This window comes from Caretta caretta, chromosome 21, assembly GCF_965140235.1.
Source record: "Caretta caretta isolate rCarCar2 chromosome 21, rCarCar1.hap1, whole genome shotgun sequence".
NCBI lineage: Eukaryota > Metazoa > Chordata > Testudines > Cheloniidae > Caretta > Caretta caretta.
In genome coordinates this window covers 9,457,950-9,473,239 of record NC_134226.1, presented here as the reverse complement: position 1 = coordinate 9,473,239, position 15,290 = coordinate 9,457,950, and the positions used below count along the sequence as shown (strand labels likewise).

General features: G+C 50.8%; 1 protein-coding gene across 7 annotated transcripts in view; it reads left to right on the top strand.

Annotated features, from left to right (window-relative positions):
- FOXP4 (forkhead box P4) overlaps window positions 1-14,742 on the top strand; it is a 142,777-nt gene extending 128,035 nt beyond the window's left edge. For all 7 annotated transcript variants that reach the window (XM_048826603.2, XM_048826602.2, XM_048826601.2 and 4 more), the window contains 4 exons: window positions 512-633; window positions 1,927-1,993; window positions 3,165-3,325; window positions 3,993-14,742. In XM_048826603.2, coding sequence (XP_048682560.1) covers window positions 512-633; window positions 1,927-1,993; window positions 3,165-3,325; window positions 3,993-4,137 — 495 coding nt within the window. In that variant the 3' untranslated portion in view covers window positions 4,138-14,742. The remainder of the gene's footprint in view (window positions 1-511; window positions 634-1,926; window positions 1,994-3,164; window positions 3,326-3,992) is intronic.
- The last annotated feature ends 548 nt before the right edge of the window (window positions 14,743-15,290 follow it).

The following is a 15,290-nucleotide window of genomic DNA, read 5'->3' as shown; positions in this document are numbered from 1 at the left end:
TGGAGGGCTTTCATCTCTGGACTGTCGGTGCCACGCTATTGACGAGTGCTGCTGTCACGTAAAGCCCCCCAGGTCAGCCCAGCACGCAGGCGGAGGTGGCAAACGTCCCAGCGCCAAGGACGATCCCAGTGGTAGGACTGTCTAGCTCAGCAAGTGCTGTAGGTTGCCGTCCGCCCTACTTATAAAGTGTGAGGGAGCTGTTTCCAGAGCAGCCTCTGTGTGTGGTTCCACGCAGCGGTCGCTGTTAGTGTGTAGTTCTGTCCCCCGCCCACAGGCCGACCTCCCTGAGTAGCTGCTGAGCAGAACGTGGCTGGCTGAGAGCTTCCCCACCCCTACTGCTGCCAGCCACCCATCAGCACGGGAGGTGGGTTTGAGGGAGGCTCGGATGCTGGTGAGCAGGGCTGTAGGGGAGGAGGAGCGCGCTGGCTGACAGAGCCGGCTGTGGGTGGCAGGGAGGTGTCTGCTGCGTATCTTCCATCCGCTTTGATTCTCCCTTCTGTCCCCTCCGCAGAACGCCGTGCGCCACAACCTGAGCCTGCACAAGTGCTTTGTGCGAGTGGAGAACGTCAAGGGAGCCGTCTGGACGGTAGACGAAGTCGAGTACCAAAAGCGAAGGCCACCAAAGATGACGGGGTGGGTTTTTCTTCTTGCCCGCCTGCCCCCGAGAACCTCCTCTGTGGGGAGCTCAGCTGCGAAGGCAGGATCCTAGCTTGCCTCCAGGGCACTAGCGAGGAGGCGTGGCAGACGAATCCTATCACACAGGAATCACTGCAGTGTGCCACCCCAGGATTTCCACCACGACAAGCCTCACCTGCCATGTGCTCTTTCAGCAATCCACCCCTTAGCCTGTTAACCCTGAGATGGGGCCTGAACTGCCAAGTCTGGATCAGAAACCCCCACAGCTCGGGGATCTTCAGACCCAGGCTTTGGTACTGACCCACGCTGGCACTTCCTTGAACGTGCCTCTTTCCCATGCATGCACCCAGCTTCTGAAGCTAAACCCTATGCACTGCTCACAAGCATGCTCAGCCCCTCGCGCATTCGCAGCTAGGCATGTATGCACAGTGCTCACGCTTGCCAACGTGCGACTTGAGCATTCATCAGCTTGTGCATGGGCTTAGCCACGCTGACCCGTGCAAGCCCATCGGGGTGAAACCCGCGCAACGTGCAGAGGATCCCCAGCCACGTGAAGGCATTGTTGCCGGCACCGTCAGGGAAGAGCTGCTGACAGAGGCATGGGCTTGACTGCTAATCTCCTTCTGCCTCTGGCAGCCTCCTGGAGGGCCGAGGGGAGAGAAGCAGAGACCGAGGGGAAGAGGACAAGACAAAGAAACGAGGAGAATGGGGGAAGAGAATTCAGGGGTGGAAAAGAGCGATACAGATAAAGAAATGGGGTGGAAAGAAACTGACAAACAAAGGGAGGAAAAAGACAGAAACCTACGAGGGAGGGAAGGAAACAAAAATGTAAAGGAAATGCTGTTGTTGACTGGGTATAGGCCTGCAGGACTGTCCTTTAAAATGATCATAGAATATCAGGGTTGGAAGGGACCCCAGAAGGTCATCTAGTCCAACCCCCTGCTCAAAGCATGATGGCCAACCCTCTTTCCTTATCCGAAAGTTGTGGGTGGCAGGAACAAGCCACGAGCGGATCCGGGCTTGCTCGGATGGATCAAGCCCAGTGTGGATCAAGGGAGAGATGGTAAAATTGTGAGATGTCTAATGGCCATCCTTCATTCCTTACCTGCCTCCCTCTGCTGGCAGCAGGGCATGTGTCCAGGCTGGCCCATGGGCAGGGCAGCACCGTGGGGAAGTTGAAGTGCCAGGAGTCTGCTATTGCTTTGCCCTCCGCAGTGGAGCCCCATCTCTGACCGTGCCGTTCCCTGGGCCAGGAGCTAAGAGCCGCTTCTTTTTGTTTCTCATTTGCAGGAGTCCGACTTTAGTCAAAAACATGATTTCAGGACTCAGTTACGGAGCACTTAATGCCAGCTACCAGGTAAGGCTCCTCCACTGATACCAGTCAGCTTGGGCTTGTCCTCTGCTCCTGCCAGACCCTCTCCTCCTTGCCAGAGCTTTTCTGTGGTGCAATGGCCCAAACCAAACCAGGAGAGACACGCTCCACAAGCCCCACAACTTTGCTCAGCAAGAGAAAACCGTGGAGTGCAGCTATCAAATGCACCCCACTAAGCTGGGTTTATTAACACCTTGCCCTATTGCAGTGGTTCTCAAACTGTGGGTCCGGACCCCATTTTAATGCAGTCGCCAGGGCTGGTGTTAGATTTCCTGGGGCCCAGGATTGAAGCTTGAGCCCCACCACCTGTGGCTGAAGCCTGAGCCCCACTGCCCAGAACCGAAGCCCGAGCCCTTGGGCTTCAGCTCTTGGTGCAGAGCTCAGGTTACAGGCCCCCCCACCTGGGGGCTTCAGCTTTGCCACCCTCTTCTCCCCCTGGGGTTGTGTAGCAATTTTCGTTGTCAGAAAGTGTTTGCGGTGCAACAACATTTGAGAACCCTGCACTATTGGATCACTGACACCAGTCATCCCGTAACCCTTCAGCCCCCGAACGCGAACCCCTTTGAACACGTTGTTGTTGTTTAATACCAATCATTTGAGAGCCCTACCTCCCGTGATACATAATACAGGAGCCCCCCGATTGGTTGCTCTTGGATGATCCAGGTGCGCTAACCCCAGTGATTCCCTATTCCTTGGCTACCAATAAGCTGGGCATCCTAGCCTCCCCAGCGTCCTGCCCATCGCAGAGACATTGGCCCCTCGGAGTCTTGCTCTCCCTTTCCTGGGCCCGTGGTAGGTTGGGGAGCAGCTGTTAATGGATAGCAGCCAAGGTGAGGCATGGCATAGCCAGCTTCTCCGTAGCCTTCGTCTAGCTGTTCTCCACACGGCGCCCAAACTTGTGTGTCGTTGGCCAGCCCTGCTGTGCCGCTGTCGTACGGTGCTGCTGTCAGAGGGGAGGGATAGCTCAGGGGTTCGAGCATTGGCCTGCTAAACCCAGGGTTGTGAGTTCAATCCTTGAGGGGGCCATGTAGGGATCTGGGGCAAAAATTGGGGGATTGGTCCTGCTTTGAGCAGGGGGTGGGACTAGCTGACCTCCTGAGGTCCCTTTCAACCCTGATGTTCTATGATTCACCTGCTCTCTGTCCCTTTGTTACAGGCAGCCCTGGCAGAGAGCAACTTCCCCCTCCTGAACAGCCCCACCATGATCAACACCAGCTCCACCAGCGGCATGCTGCACATCGGCCACGACGACGTGAGCAGCACCGTGGAACAAGTCAACGGCAGCAGCAGCCCCCGGCTTTCCCCGCAGCAGTACAGGTGAGCAGCGGTTCCTGGGTGCTTTCCGGCCACAGCCACAGCCGTGGACACCACCGGAGGAAGGTGGGAACGCAAAGCTGGGGGAAGGGGAGACATCGGAAGCTTTTATGAAACTCCGTAAACCAAGAGGATGGGGCGGAGCAGGGAGTGGATAGATAGGGGCCCATGCCGCAGAACTCGGTGTTGGAATGCCTGCGTGCAGGAGGGATCGGGGGTAAGGTTTTGCTTTGGGTTCATTTCTGCAGTTAATGAGCAGAGCCAGGATCCTAGCGTAGAGCTTTGAGGGACTTCAAGTGAACGTAGGGCTGGTGAGCGGTGCCGGATTGACAGCTCTGGACACTGAAGGCCTCTGGCCGTCCACAGAGCTCATTCAGCCCGGGCAATGGCAGTGCATGCTTCTCTCTGCTCCTGGGTCTCTTCCCCGGCTGGGAGGGGCACCTGTTCTGGATGGGGGAGATGAGCCTTCGTGTCAAAGGGTGCCAATTGTGGGGGTTTTAGGGTGTTGCCAGCTCATCTCATACAGGCCATGGAACAATAGTTGGAGGGTAACCGCCTTTGGTCACAGCAGTGACTGCCGGAGGCTAAACAGGCCCTATCCCTCATCCCCCAAACCATCTCACTCCCTCAGCACAGGCTTTAAGCTTCAACTCCCCTTGTCTCCCTTCAGCCATCAAGTCCACGTGAAGGAAGAACCTGCCGAGGCGGAGGACGACAGCAGGCCCATCTCTCTCATGGCTACCACCAATCAGAATGTGACGATCCCAGAGGACAGGGACCTGGAGGAGGAGCTGCCGGTGGAAGACTTGTCTTAAAGGCTCTCCCTCCTCACCTAGGGGCAAGCACTTCGCCCCTACCCCCCACCCCAGGCGGAGACCAAGCATCGGCTCCCATCTCCTCAAGGTGACCTTCGGCGTTAACCTGACAAAGCAAAAAGGGTTTCTTCGGTGCAACCTGTTGCTGAAGGCACATCCCTCCTCCCCCAGACCTTCCCAGCCCTGTCCCGGTGACTCTTAACAGACTCCCACAATGGGGGACGTGCAGAGAAACAAAAAAAACAATCCCTCTCCCTTTGGTTAGTGATTGGTGAACGAGGATGGTAGGTTGTTTCTGTCCGAAAATTTCTCCTTATTCCCTCGCCCCGTTTTCCAACTTCATGGCAAAAGGAAGGCACCTCCTGTCACGTTGGTTTTCTCGGTATTTTGGTGGGTCTCAGTCCATGCTCTGGGCTTTTCCAGTGGTGACGGGACTATTCTGTTCCATGCGAGGTTCTCCCCAAGCAACGTTCCACGCAGCGGAGGCAACGTCCAAGCTACACCCCTCCGTGAACGTTCCCCCCACCCCACCGCCCCTTTGGAAAAAATCATCTGTGATGCCAGGAACCCACCAGTCATTCTCCCCCTCAGTGGGCTTTGCACTAGGAGAAACTTTTCACCTCACAGATGCCACCTGCAGATATCCACCCGGTGGCTGGCCTGGAAGTTCCGCTCGTCCCCATCTTGGTTCCTTTCCTGGCTATGGAGGAAAAGAACCGGTTGTGTCCATAGGAGCCTGAGCTTGGCGTAACCTTACGCAGCCCCATCACGCTGCTGCCTCGAGCGGGTCTTCCCGCCAAATGCTAAACCACTTGGAGAACAGAATAGCCAACCTGGGTTTATCTCCCTCCTTCCCGACGCCTGTTCCCTCTCTGCCCTGCTCTACAGTGGCATGGTAGCATCATGGTGGCGGTCCACTTTACCCAGACAAACGTAAACACTCCACAGCAGGGGCGGATACTCTGCCCTTGAGTTTTGTTCCCCTTGGCAATGAAGAAAGGACATCTCTCCCGCTCTGTCTCGTGTGGTGGAAATGTTGGAAGGACAGCAGCAGGGCCCGGGCATCAGAGATCGAAACGAGGGCCGAATGCCAGTTTGAATTCAGGGAAAGACTTGAGCCCTTCTCTGCCAAACAACGTATCTGGTTCCTTCTCCTCCTCCCAGATCCCCTTCCGTCCCCATTCTGTGTCGATGAAAAGTTCTCATGGGGTGAAACACTGAGCAGGGTCTGTGCCTGCTTTGTGAAGCCTCCCTCTTCCCTTCCCAAGGGCAGGGCATTTAAGGAAAGGGCGGTGAATGGAAGAGTCATCCCCTGGGCCATCCTGGCTTGGGTTGTCACGTGTGCTGGTTTGTATTAGTGAAGCTGAGCGGGACAAGACAGCGGAATCAAAAGGAGCGGGCGTGGGGACTGGCTCGGCTCTATGAGTCAAAACAGGAGCTCGGCCACCTGAGCTAACCGGGACAATCCTAAAGCAATACGTACTGACAGGTAGCCATGGGGCCCTTCTTCCGCTGTGGTCAGACAGAGCCGAGCTGGACCCAGGCACTTGGCTCCAGTTAGCCCACTGGCTTGGACAGCAGGCAGCCTGCAGTCCCGCCACCCTCGCCTTGTCAGAGACCTGGGACAAGAGCCATGGCGAACTGGGCACAAGCTGTTTTTTGTCAAGACAGGAAGATACCAAAAGATTTTTAGGGATAGAAGGTCCATAGTTCAGGTGAACAGACGGTATTAATGCCAAAAAAAAAAGAAAAAAAAATCCAAACACCAAACCCCTTCTCTCCCCCTTGATTTTTGTCGGTTGGTTATTTGTGTATTTGTTACCTCACGTCACACTGCCCAAGGGCTTTTCTCTTTGCAGAAAGCAGCAAACTTCCAAAGGTTCCTCTGTCCAGCCTCCCGGATGGGACGTTGCTACCCACCCCCCAGCACCAATGAGACTTTGGCAAGCTGAACTGTCTGGTTATAGGATTGGATCCTGTTTGGGGAGTGTTGGGAGATGGAGGCAGGTGGGTGTGTTTTTTGAGAGGGTTTAGTCTCCCGGTGCATCTCCAGAGCAGACCTGCTTCTCCTCTGGGACTTTCTCCAAGCTCTTTCAGGCCAGTGGATTTACCCCGAGGAGCTTATCTCAGCAAAGGAGCTTGTCACCAAAGCCAGCACGGCACCCCTGTCCGGTTCTTGCCTCACCTCAGCCTTTCTCTCCCTCACACCCAACCCTCCCCTCCCCTCCATCTCCTAAAGGCAAATTGCAGAAGCCAAGCTGAATGCAGAATTAAGTGCAGCTCCAGACACCCAATGGCTCCTACTGATGCAGGCCACAAGCGGCAGTTGGCATGGCAACGCACGTTTTAACGTGTTCTAAAGTTCCTCTCGGTGCCGATTTTCCTACACTCTCCTGTCGCAGACACCATGTGCCATTGAGGGACATCACAGAATTATGCATTCTGGGTGATCATGGGACCCAGCTGCTCACAGTTTGGATCTAGATCCAAGCTTGCCCAAAATCTCCCCTCACCATGCTCTGCCCCGCGAATAACCTCTCCCACTCCAGCATGTCTGGATGGAGCTAAAACCCTGGCCTGCTCTTTATATCCCCATTTCAAAAATCGGCAAGGTATAATTGAAAGTGATTTCTCTGTCGAATCAATCCTCTCTCACACCCAACCCTGCTCCAGGGGCTTGTGGCGAATAACTCGGTGCTCCTTGTAACTCGGTTTTTGTCTCGCTTTGCAGTCTTTCCCCTTTAAGAATGCAAGATGGAGTCATAGTTCACGAGGGAAGTACCCTCAGCCTGGGGCAAGCGGGGTCAGGGCTGGGGAGGATGCTGGGGGATTGACAAGGATCACATGAAGGAAATGGGTTGGACATAACTATACCTCCCTCTCCATCCCCATTTCCCCTCTCCCTCCTCCCCCCGGCTCCTTAATGGCAGCTGGTGCTTTCGGATCCCCCCTTCTCCACCCACTCGCAAGCTTTTAGCTGGGATCCCTCCAGACGGGCCCCATGCAGAGTATCCGCTCCTGTATGATGTAATTCAAATACAAAGCACCCGAGGCAGCATGCACAGAAATGGACACACGGTAACTTAAGAATATACGACAATCCCTTCTCTATAGCCTGATTCCCCACTCCAGGCCCCTGTCTTCTGCTGAGGTAGGTGGGTAGCCGTTGGCGCTCGGTCCCTCCGTACAGCCCAGACTGAATCGTTCCAGAAGAGGCCTCCAGATTAGGTGTCACAAATCCTTCCGTCTATCTGTCCTTCCTGTTAAATCCCTTTAGAGTCTCCTTCCACCAGCAGCTGGGACCCAGAATTCCCTGCCCTCTCTGCTGCCTAATAGAGCAACAGCTGACCATCCAATCAAGCAAAAAGGATGAATCCCTTCCCAGAACCAGTCAGGGTGATTCCAGTATTGACCAGAGGGGTCATTGGAGAGTGACACTAGTAATTCCCACCCACTGTATTCCCTGCCCATCCATGAGCAAGGGACCAGATGAGAGTTTAGAACTCGGATCCCCATGCTTTGCTGTTGCTGCTCTTGGAGATCCTAAAATGGGAAAGTGCTATCTAACTGCCATGTGTTATCTGCTTCACACCATTGGCCCCTGCTTTTTAAAAGCACTTGTTGAGCATCAGCCTGTAGATAACCCAGCTTTTTGGTCAACTTTGCACTCCCGCTCCCAGGTTTTCAAAGTCATGAATGGCTATTTAAGATCAGCGAGCAGCTGGATTCCCCACAGTAACCTACGAAAATTATCCACCTCGCACCAGAATCTCCCTTCTCCTTACCCTCTCTGTTAAATTCTGTGTCACAGAAACCTATGTTCTGACTGCTTTACAATGGAGATGTATCCAGTCTAGACAAAGTCTGGGGCGGGGGAGTGAAAACCAGTCTTTTATTCTTGCAGCTGGAATTCATGGAAGAAATGCCACAGTCCCAGGTCAGAATTGCAGCTGGCATTCCCCAGAGCCCACACTAGATGTCTCCTCGAACAGACGAGTTTCCCCCCATTCCACAGCTTCCCAGTCACATCTCTCTGAAACTGCAGAGAGATTGGAAAGTTCTGTCTGGGGGGGTAAAGGGGGAGAAGATGCCTTACAGAGAAAGAATCCTTCACACCTGTGGGGAAAGGCAAGAGTGGGAGGGGCAATTCCAGAAGGGTGGCAGCTAATGGAAGAAGGCAGTAGAATTCCTAATACCAGTCAGTCTCTAGCTACTTGTTTGGAGACCTCCAGGCAGACTAATAGCCATGCGAAGCAAGCTTGATCCCCAGGCCCCCCCTTGTAAAAATACAAAGGTGACCATGTTTGATAGACAACCTGCTGATGAAGTGTAGAAACTGAGAATAAAACCTCAGCTCCCCTTCCAGGCTTCTCTGCATTCCTTCGGGCACAATTCCATTCCAGAGATAGCTTCTCAAAGGTCCCTATTCCCTAGCTAACTAGGTTCCCCCCCACACACACCTGGCCTATCCTCTTCAGCTTGAGATCGCTCTTAAATCCCTCCCCAGCTCCCTGTACAGGCTGTTTTGCAATTGGCGTAACTGTTGACCAAAGACTTTTTCCTGGGCCAGAAGCATAAACCAAAACTTTTCCTTTTAACTTCTTTTGTGTGTGTGTATACGTTCACTTTGCTCTGTCCCATCTGCCAGCCAAAAAAGAGAGGCCCGCAGAGCTTTTTCCCTTTCCATGACTTTGACTTTTAAGTTATTGTTTTAAACCAAAGTTTACAGGTGCTGTGTGTACATTTTTACGAAGGTAGACCGGAATTGTGCATTACTGCTGTATTTCTGTGTTCTCGACAAAGGGTGTGCTAGAAGGGCTTGGGGATGGCTCCCATTTCATCTGTCTCCAGGGAGCCATCTCTTGCTATTGTCTCACATCTCTGACCCTTGTCTGTTATAGATCTTTGTAACCCCCTCATTTCAACCCCAAACCCCTCAGTGGTTGCCTTTGCTGCATACATCCAGATTTTCCCTGGGAATTTTGCTTCATTTTTGGGGACACTTCTTTTATTTCAAAAAGGGCTTATTGTTTCCCCTTTATTTTGTATCCCCCAAAGTATTAGGGATCCTTTCTCTCTCTTTCTTTGCTCTCTAGCAGAGATTCCCGTTTGCTTTGGGCAGCCAGTTTGGCCGAGAGCTCATTGTAGCTTCTCTTGAGGATGCGGCGAGCATTGTCAGTACTTGAGATATTTCAGAGCAGTGCGAGCCCAGGTCCATGAGACACGCTGCTGTTCCACTCGGAATGTGTCCCGCATTGGATGCGTTGGCCGGTTGGTTCCTTTGTAAACTGATCGCACCAGGTTTGGGAGCTTAAACTTCAGCACTGTTTTCTTCCGGAGTTTCTCTCTCTGCCACCGCGGTTGTTTTATTGTCCTTTCAAGCTGAAACTGTATTCCTGGCGCGGTCACCTCTGTCTCTACTTGTTCTCGTTTTTATTTAATATTTTGCCTGGTACAATATCCATTGTGTGCACTGGGCACCCACAGCTGGTTCTGCGGGGCCCAGTGCAGACGTGGGTGTATTAATATGGTGGCTCTTGGTACTGTGCAGTCAGGGTGGTGAGGATTTGACCTGTAACCATCCCCACTCGAGGGAGTCCTTTCTCTTTCAAAGTAGAATTGTCTCTGTTTAAACCAAAGCCTCTGCCACTCTGAGTTTGTTCACCTCGAGCGGGTTAAACCAAAGGCTAAGGGAACATGCCAATCCTTGGGGGATAGCGCTAACCTCGCAAGCCAGTCAGGAGAGGTTTGGGCAAGGATGGATTTGTTGTGCTCACGGCCGCACTCTAAAGCAGCAGTGCCTGACCATTGCCCAGCGGAGTGGGGCGCATTGACATCTTGTCAGGAGCAGTAGGACCTGATCCAAAGCCCATTGAAGCGAATAGGAAAAGCCCCATTAATTTAAACAGGCTTTGGATGAGACCCTTCATGTGACTAAAATGGAAGCAGGCTCCAGTCACTTTCAATATGCAGAGGTATAGCTGGAGACCACAGGTCCCAGCATGCATTGCTGCATCTCAAGCCAGGCTGCCTGGCCCCACCATGAAAGTCTAAATAGGGCTTATCTCTAGCATCAAGTCAGACCCCATATCTAACCATTTCTTAGGGTCCTGATCCTGCTTTTTTTGACATCAATGGGAACCCTTCCACTGTCCTTAATAAGAGCAGGATCAGACCTTTAATGGGGTTTGCGCTGGGAAATATCACCCGTGCAGGTAATCCCAGTGAGGCTACTAAGCATTGTGACAGGCCACGGAGACATTCTATCAAATGCTCATTTCCGAGGGTGATCCTTGGCCAGCTGCCGGCCCAGTGCCAGAGAGGCTCTTCCTCCTCTGCAACTGACTGTAGCTTTAAAACAGCACATCAAGGGTTTAAAAAAAAAAATCCTCTAAGTGTCTCAGAGACAGAAGTTGGTATTTTGTGTGTGTGTGTGTGAGAAAGAGTGAGAGAGTGTGAGTGAGTGTAAAATCCCTGCTTGGGCTCTCCTGAGAAATCCGCTTGCATGGACAGCACATGGTGGGACATCTTTGTGAGGAGTCAGAAGAGGCCGTTGTATGACCTGGGGAAAACCTACCCCAAAAGCGGATGTGTTTCTGTGAGCGCGAGGCATTTTTTCCCAGCTCCGGCAGAACAATCTTTCCTTTCTTTTTCCTTTGTTTGTTTGCTTTTATTTTAAATAGTCGCTCATTGGGGAGATGTGGTTATCTTGCCTCATCTCATAGCGCTGTCTGAGTCTCACGTCACTCCCTGTAACATTTGGATGTGTCACCAACGCAGTACTATCCCTGCGGAGCAAAGATGCCCTGGAACAAGCATGACTTTTGATGTTTCTCCAAGGAGCAGATGTTGCATCTGGGTCTGCGCCCCAACCTCTGTGTCACAAGGAAATTAACAAGGTTTCACATGACCTCATGGGTTTGCCTGCACAGATCAAGTGGCAAGATCTAGCCTCCAAACAGGCTCTTGTGTTCATTAAGCTGTAGACTAAGAGATTTCCTGTCTCCTAGCTCCCTATAGGTGTGGCCTGCTTCAGAATCTCAAGTTGCAATTGGATTTTAAAAAGCCATGTCTCTATCATGGGCTGCACATTTGCTGGCTAAGAGTTGTGGCTTTCATGCCACCTTCATCGAAATGTGAGCGTGTTCCTTAAAGAGTTGCTGTCAAGAATGTTCCCATGTATGGATTCCACTGAGTCTAATTAGTCTGTCCCCGTCCCTTCTCCCCTCCCCCTTTTAATGATTAAATTTTGAAAGGGAGTTTCAAAATCTGGTACCTTTTTTCATCATTGATGCTGTTCGTATATTGATATTGGCACTTCATTCAGCTTGGTGGGTGAAACTGGCCTGCTCCCTTTTTTACTTTCTGTTTATGGTCCATTTCACTTTCTCGTGCTCTTTGAACTTTTTCCCCCCAAAATAATTGTATGAAAATAGTTTTGAGGCTCTGTTTAGTGAAATTCCAAACCCCCCTTGAAAAAAGCACACCTGAAACTGGCTGGCACTAAACTACATGCCAGTTTCCACTCGATATTTAGGATATGATGATTTTTCGAGGCATGGAGCACTCTGAAAACGCTCTATCTGGAGCCGGTGGGAGCTGCAGTGCCCCTGAAAATCGGATCTGGAATTGAACAAAGAGGGGCTTCCCAACTGAGATGCCCAGTGCCAACAAAGATGGGAATTCCTAGAACAGATGCATCCACCTTATGGTTTGTCTGCCCCGAGAAACTGCATCATGTTAGAACATGTTAACTAACATGACTTAGCGCTCAGGTAGGCAAAGAGTCAGTGGACCTATGTGGATGTACGCCATCTGATAATGTGGCCCAACGTCTTTTTGTCTACATTGCGGATGCTGAAATTAGTTACAGTGGTGTAAATCCAGAGTAACTCCAGTAAAGTCTGCACAGTTACACCAGCGTGAGTGACAACCCTGTGGGCTTAATCTCATGTTAGCTCTAATAAAATGTGGTGGTTTTTTTTCAGCGTAGACAAAGCTGTAGCAGAAATTACTTTGGGGGTGGACAACACTCCTCCTTAACAGACCCATATCAAGCTATAGAAATGGGGCAAAATGTGATCCCGTATTCTTGGGAATAAACACCCACCCAAAGATGTGTGCACAGAACAGGGACACACCCTGTCCAATGTATCTGCGACACAATGGGTACCAAAGCTGTAATTTCCTCTCCGAGATCACCATTGTCAATCTCCTGGCACTGTCCTTGTGTTACAGCCTTGCCAAAGCATTAGCCTGATCCTGAAAGTTGGTAGGCCCGTGGCACGTTGCCACCTCATTCTAGATAAGCCAAAAAAGTTCAATTTCATTATTATTACTTTAGTAGTTTGATGATGTTACTTAAAAACAAACAAAAAACCACTGTATGCAAAACACACATACGCAGCTGCCCGTAGGATGCACACAAGTACTGTTACCAAAAAGCAACTGGCTTGTGCTGCTTTTTTCTCTGCTTGTCAACCATAATGTGTGTCCTTGTATGTTGTTATGCCATGATCTGGCTCAGAAGAGCACTATATAAATTATATATAAATATATATAAATATAAAGGGTTTTTTAAACTCTGTGCAGGTTTGGAATATCCTACAGCTCCAAGCTCTCCTGTTTTTCGTTTGTCCCAATCGTTCAAGCAACATTAAGTGTTTGTGTCACATTAAATGTGTCCAGTTTGATACTCAGGGGTAATTTTATTTCATTCTCTTACCCCTCATTGCCTGGCCTAGCCTTTTCCCAGAGTTGTGTATAATTAAGGTACAATAAATACCACACAAACCTTCTCTTGCGTTTCACCCAAACGACATACAGTACTTAAGTGGGGGTGGTTTCTTTTCACCCATTGAATTTTTAAAATTCGATGTCCGTTACCTCAAAACACGGTCAATGCAGGGGTGGGAGGGTTAAAGGACCAAACGCAAGGTGTGGCAGAAGTGTGTGTGTCTGTATATATTGAGAGATATATATACTGGTTTTAAACTTACTACCATGAGTTTTTTCTGTTGTTGGTTCCTTTTTCTCTAATGGCATTATTCTGGGCAGGGAAGAGCCCAGAAAGTTTAGAACCCCTTTCTGTAAATTAGGGCACTCTTCTGGTATCTCTCATTGGTTTTGCTTGGAGATTATTCCATTTTTCCATGTTGTCTTGGGTTTTATTTTTTTGTTGGGTTTTTTGTGTGACTAGCTTGTAGTGGTAGAGTGGTGAGGGGGCAGAGCAACCAGTGCAAGACAGGAACTGGGCTCCCTGGTCTAACCATTGCCAGTCGTTGTTTACTGGGAATTAGAGGAGGTGGAAGGGAGGACAGAGACAGCTGAAGTTTAATTCAACCAAAGGTCTTTTGTTTACATAAATATCCAGTGTCACCTTTTTTTTTTTAAATGTTTTATGTTCTTGGAAGCTTTTAAAAAATAAGAGCTGGGACCCAGCTGTGGGATTTTGCCCCCTGGATTCTGACTGACCCCAAAGTTCCAGGATACTCGGAATGAGGATTCAGTTTGTTGTAAACGTAGGCACCATCTGCAAAATAGGGACCTCCGCTGGGCGTTGAGATTTGGAACACCCCAAGGCGTGGTTAGATCTGCAGGGGTTGGTCACACTTAGCAGAAATGGGGTCACCCTCTGCCTTTACACGTGAGAAACCTGGGCTGGCCAAAGGGGACTGGCAGCTCAGCCCTTCCCCCAACCCTTTTAGAATTTCTGCCGAACTTGTAACAGAAGAACCATTAGCCAGTTGTCCTGTCATCCTTCCCCATTTTCCCCCTCCACAACAGTCAGAGCTCTGCCTCTCTGATCTTTGCGCAACCCTGGCAATAGTCTTCCAAACCTCTCGCTGAATCTCAGGTGGCGGGAACACCCAAAAACCAATGACTAGTGACTTCTAATCAGTGTCAGCTTAGCCATTCTGCACAAGCCATGGAGCCAGGCCCTGATGTGGCTTGTTGGTCTCAGTGGGTGGATGGAGGAGGGAGCATGGGTCTGCTGACTTGACCTGACCTGACCTCAGTTTGCACTTGTAGTACCCTCCATGGCCATTGCACGTCCTCGTTCTAAGCACGCTCAGTTGCAAAGGGACTTTGTTCTCCCTGGTCACAATCCCTAGCCTTTGGAAAAGGTGCCGTTGTTGCATAAGGAGAAAACCACCCCTGCTTTCCAAGTTTCACCCAAACTACGGTTCCAGCTGCCTGCTCAGCTCCCTGCGATTCAGACCGTGAAGCCTGCATTCCTCTTTGCTCTTGGTTCGAAGGAAAGTCAGGGGTGTGTGTGGGGGGTGGATTTAGACCTGCAGTGATGGTAACTTTATTATTTCCTCCTCCTCGGCGTTGGTCAGTGGGATAATATGAGATGGGGGAGGGGACAGGGAAGGTGGCGGGCGGATGTGCATAAACCTTGACTCCTTCCTCTCCCGCTGTCCCCATCCCTGCCATATGCCCGTGCTGTATAAAGGAAATAGCATTGCTGTGTATTTGTACTCTGAACTTCCGTGTGTCTGCTTTGGCAGACGGTAAACCCTTGTACAGTAGATCTAGCTGCATGTAATCTGTATGGACAACGGCATTATAAAATGCAATAAAATAAATTACCTATGCTGACGTATTGGCTGTGCTTTTTGTGGAGTGGGGCGGGGGGAACGTTCTTACCTTCTTGGTGTTTACAGGGGTTTCGGGCTATTTGGGGTTGGATGCCCGGAGCAGTGCCTTTAAAAACACACGTAACGGGTAGTCGCCTCCGCTGTTGAACACGCCAGACCATGTGCACATGCCAGACAATTGCCAGACAGATGTGAGTGTTTTTAACAGAATTCCCCATCCCTAGTCCAGCTGCATGACAGAACCGGAGCGGTTCGAAATGGGCAAAGAGTGATTGCGTCATCCAGCCCATTGCTGTGGGGAATCATGATTTCTTTTATATTATTGTAAGGCCTGGGAACCCCAATCATGGCCCAGGACCTCGTTGTGCTAGATGCTGTACAAACAGAACTATGTCCCGACTAGTTTTGGGGCTCCCACCACTCTTACTAGCACGATTCCTCCTTGGCCTGTTGCGAGGGACCTACTAAATTCACAGTCCATTTTGGTCAATTTCCCAATTTTAAAAATCATAAATTTCATAGTTTCAGTTCTTTAAATCTGAAATGTGA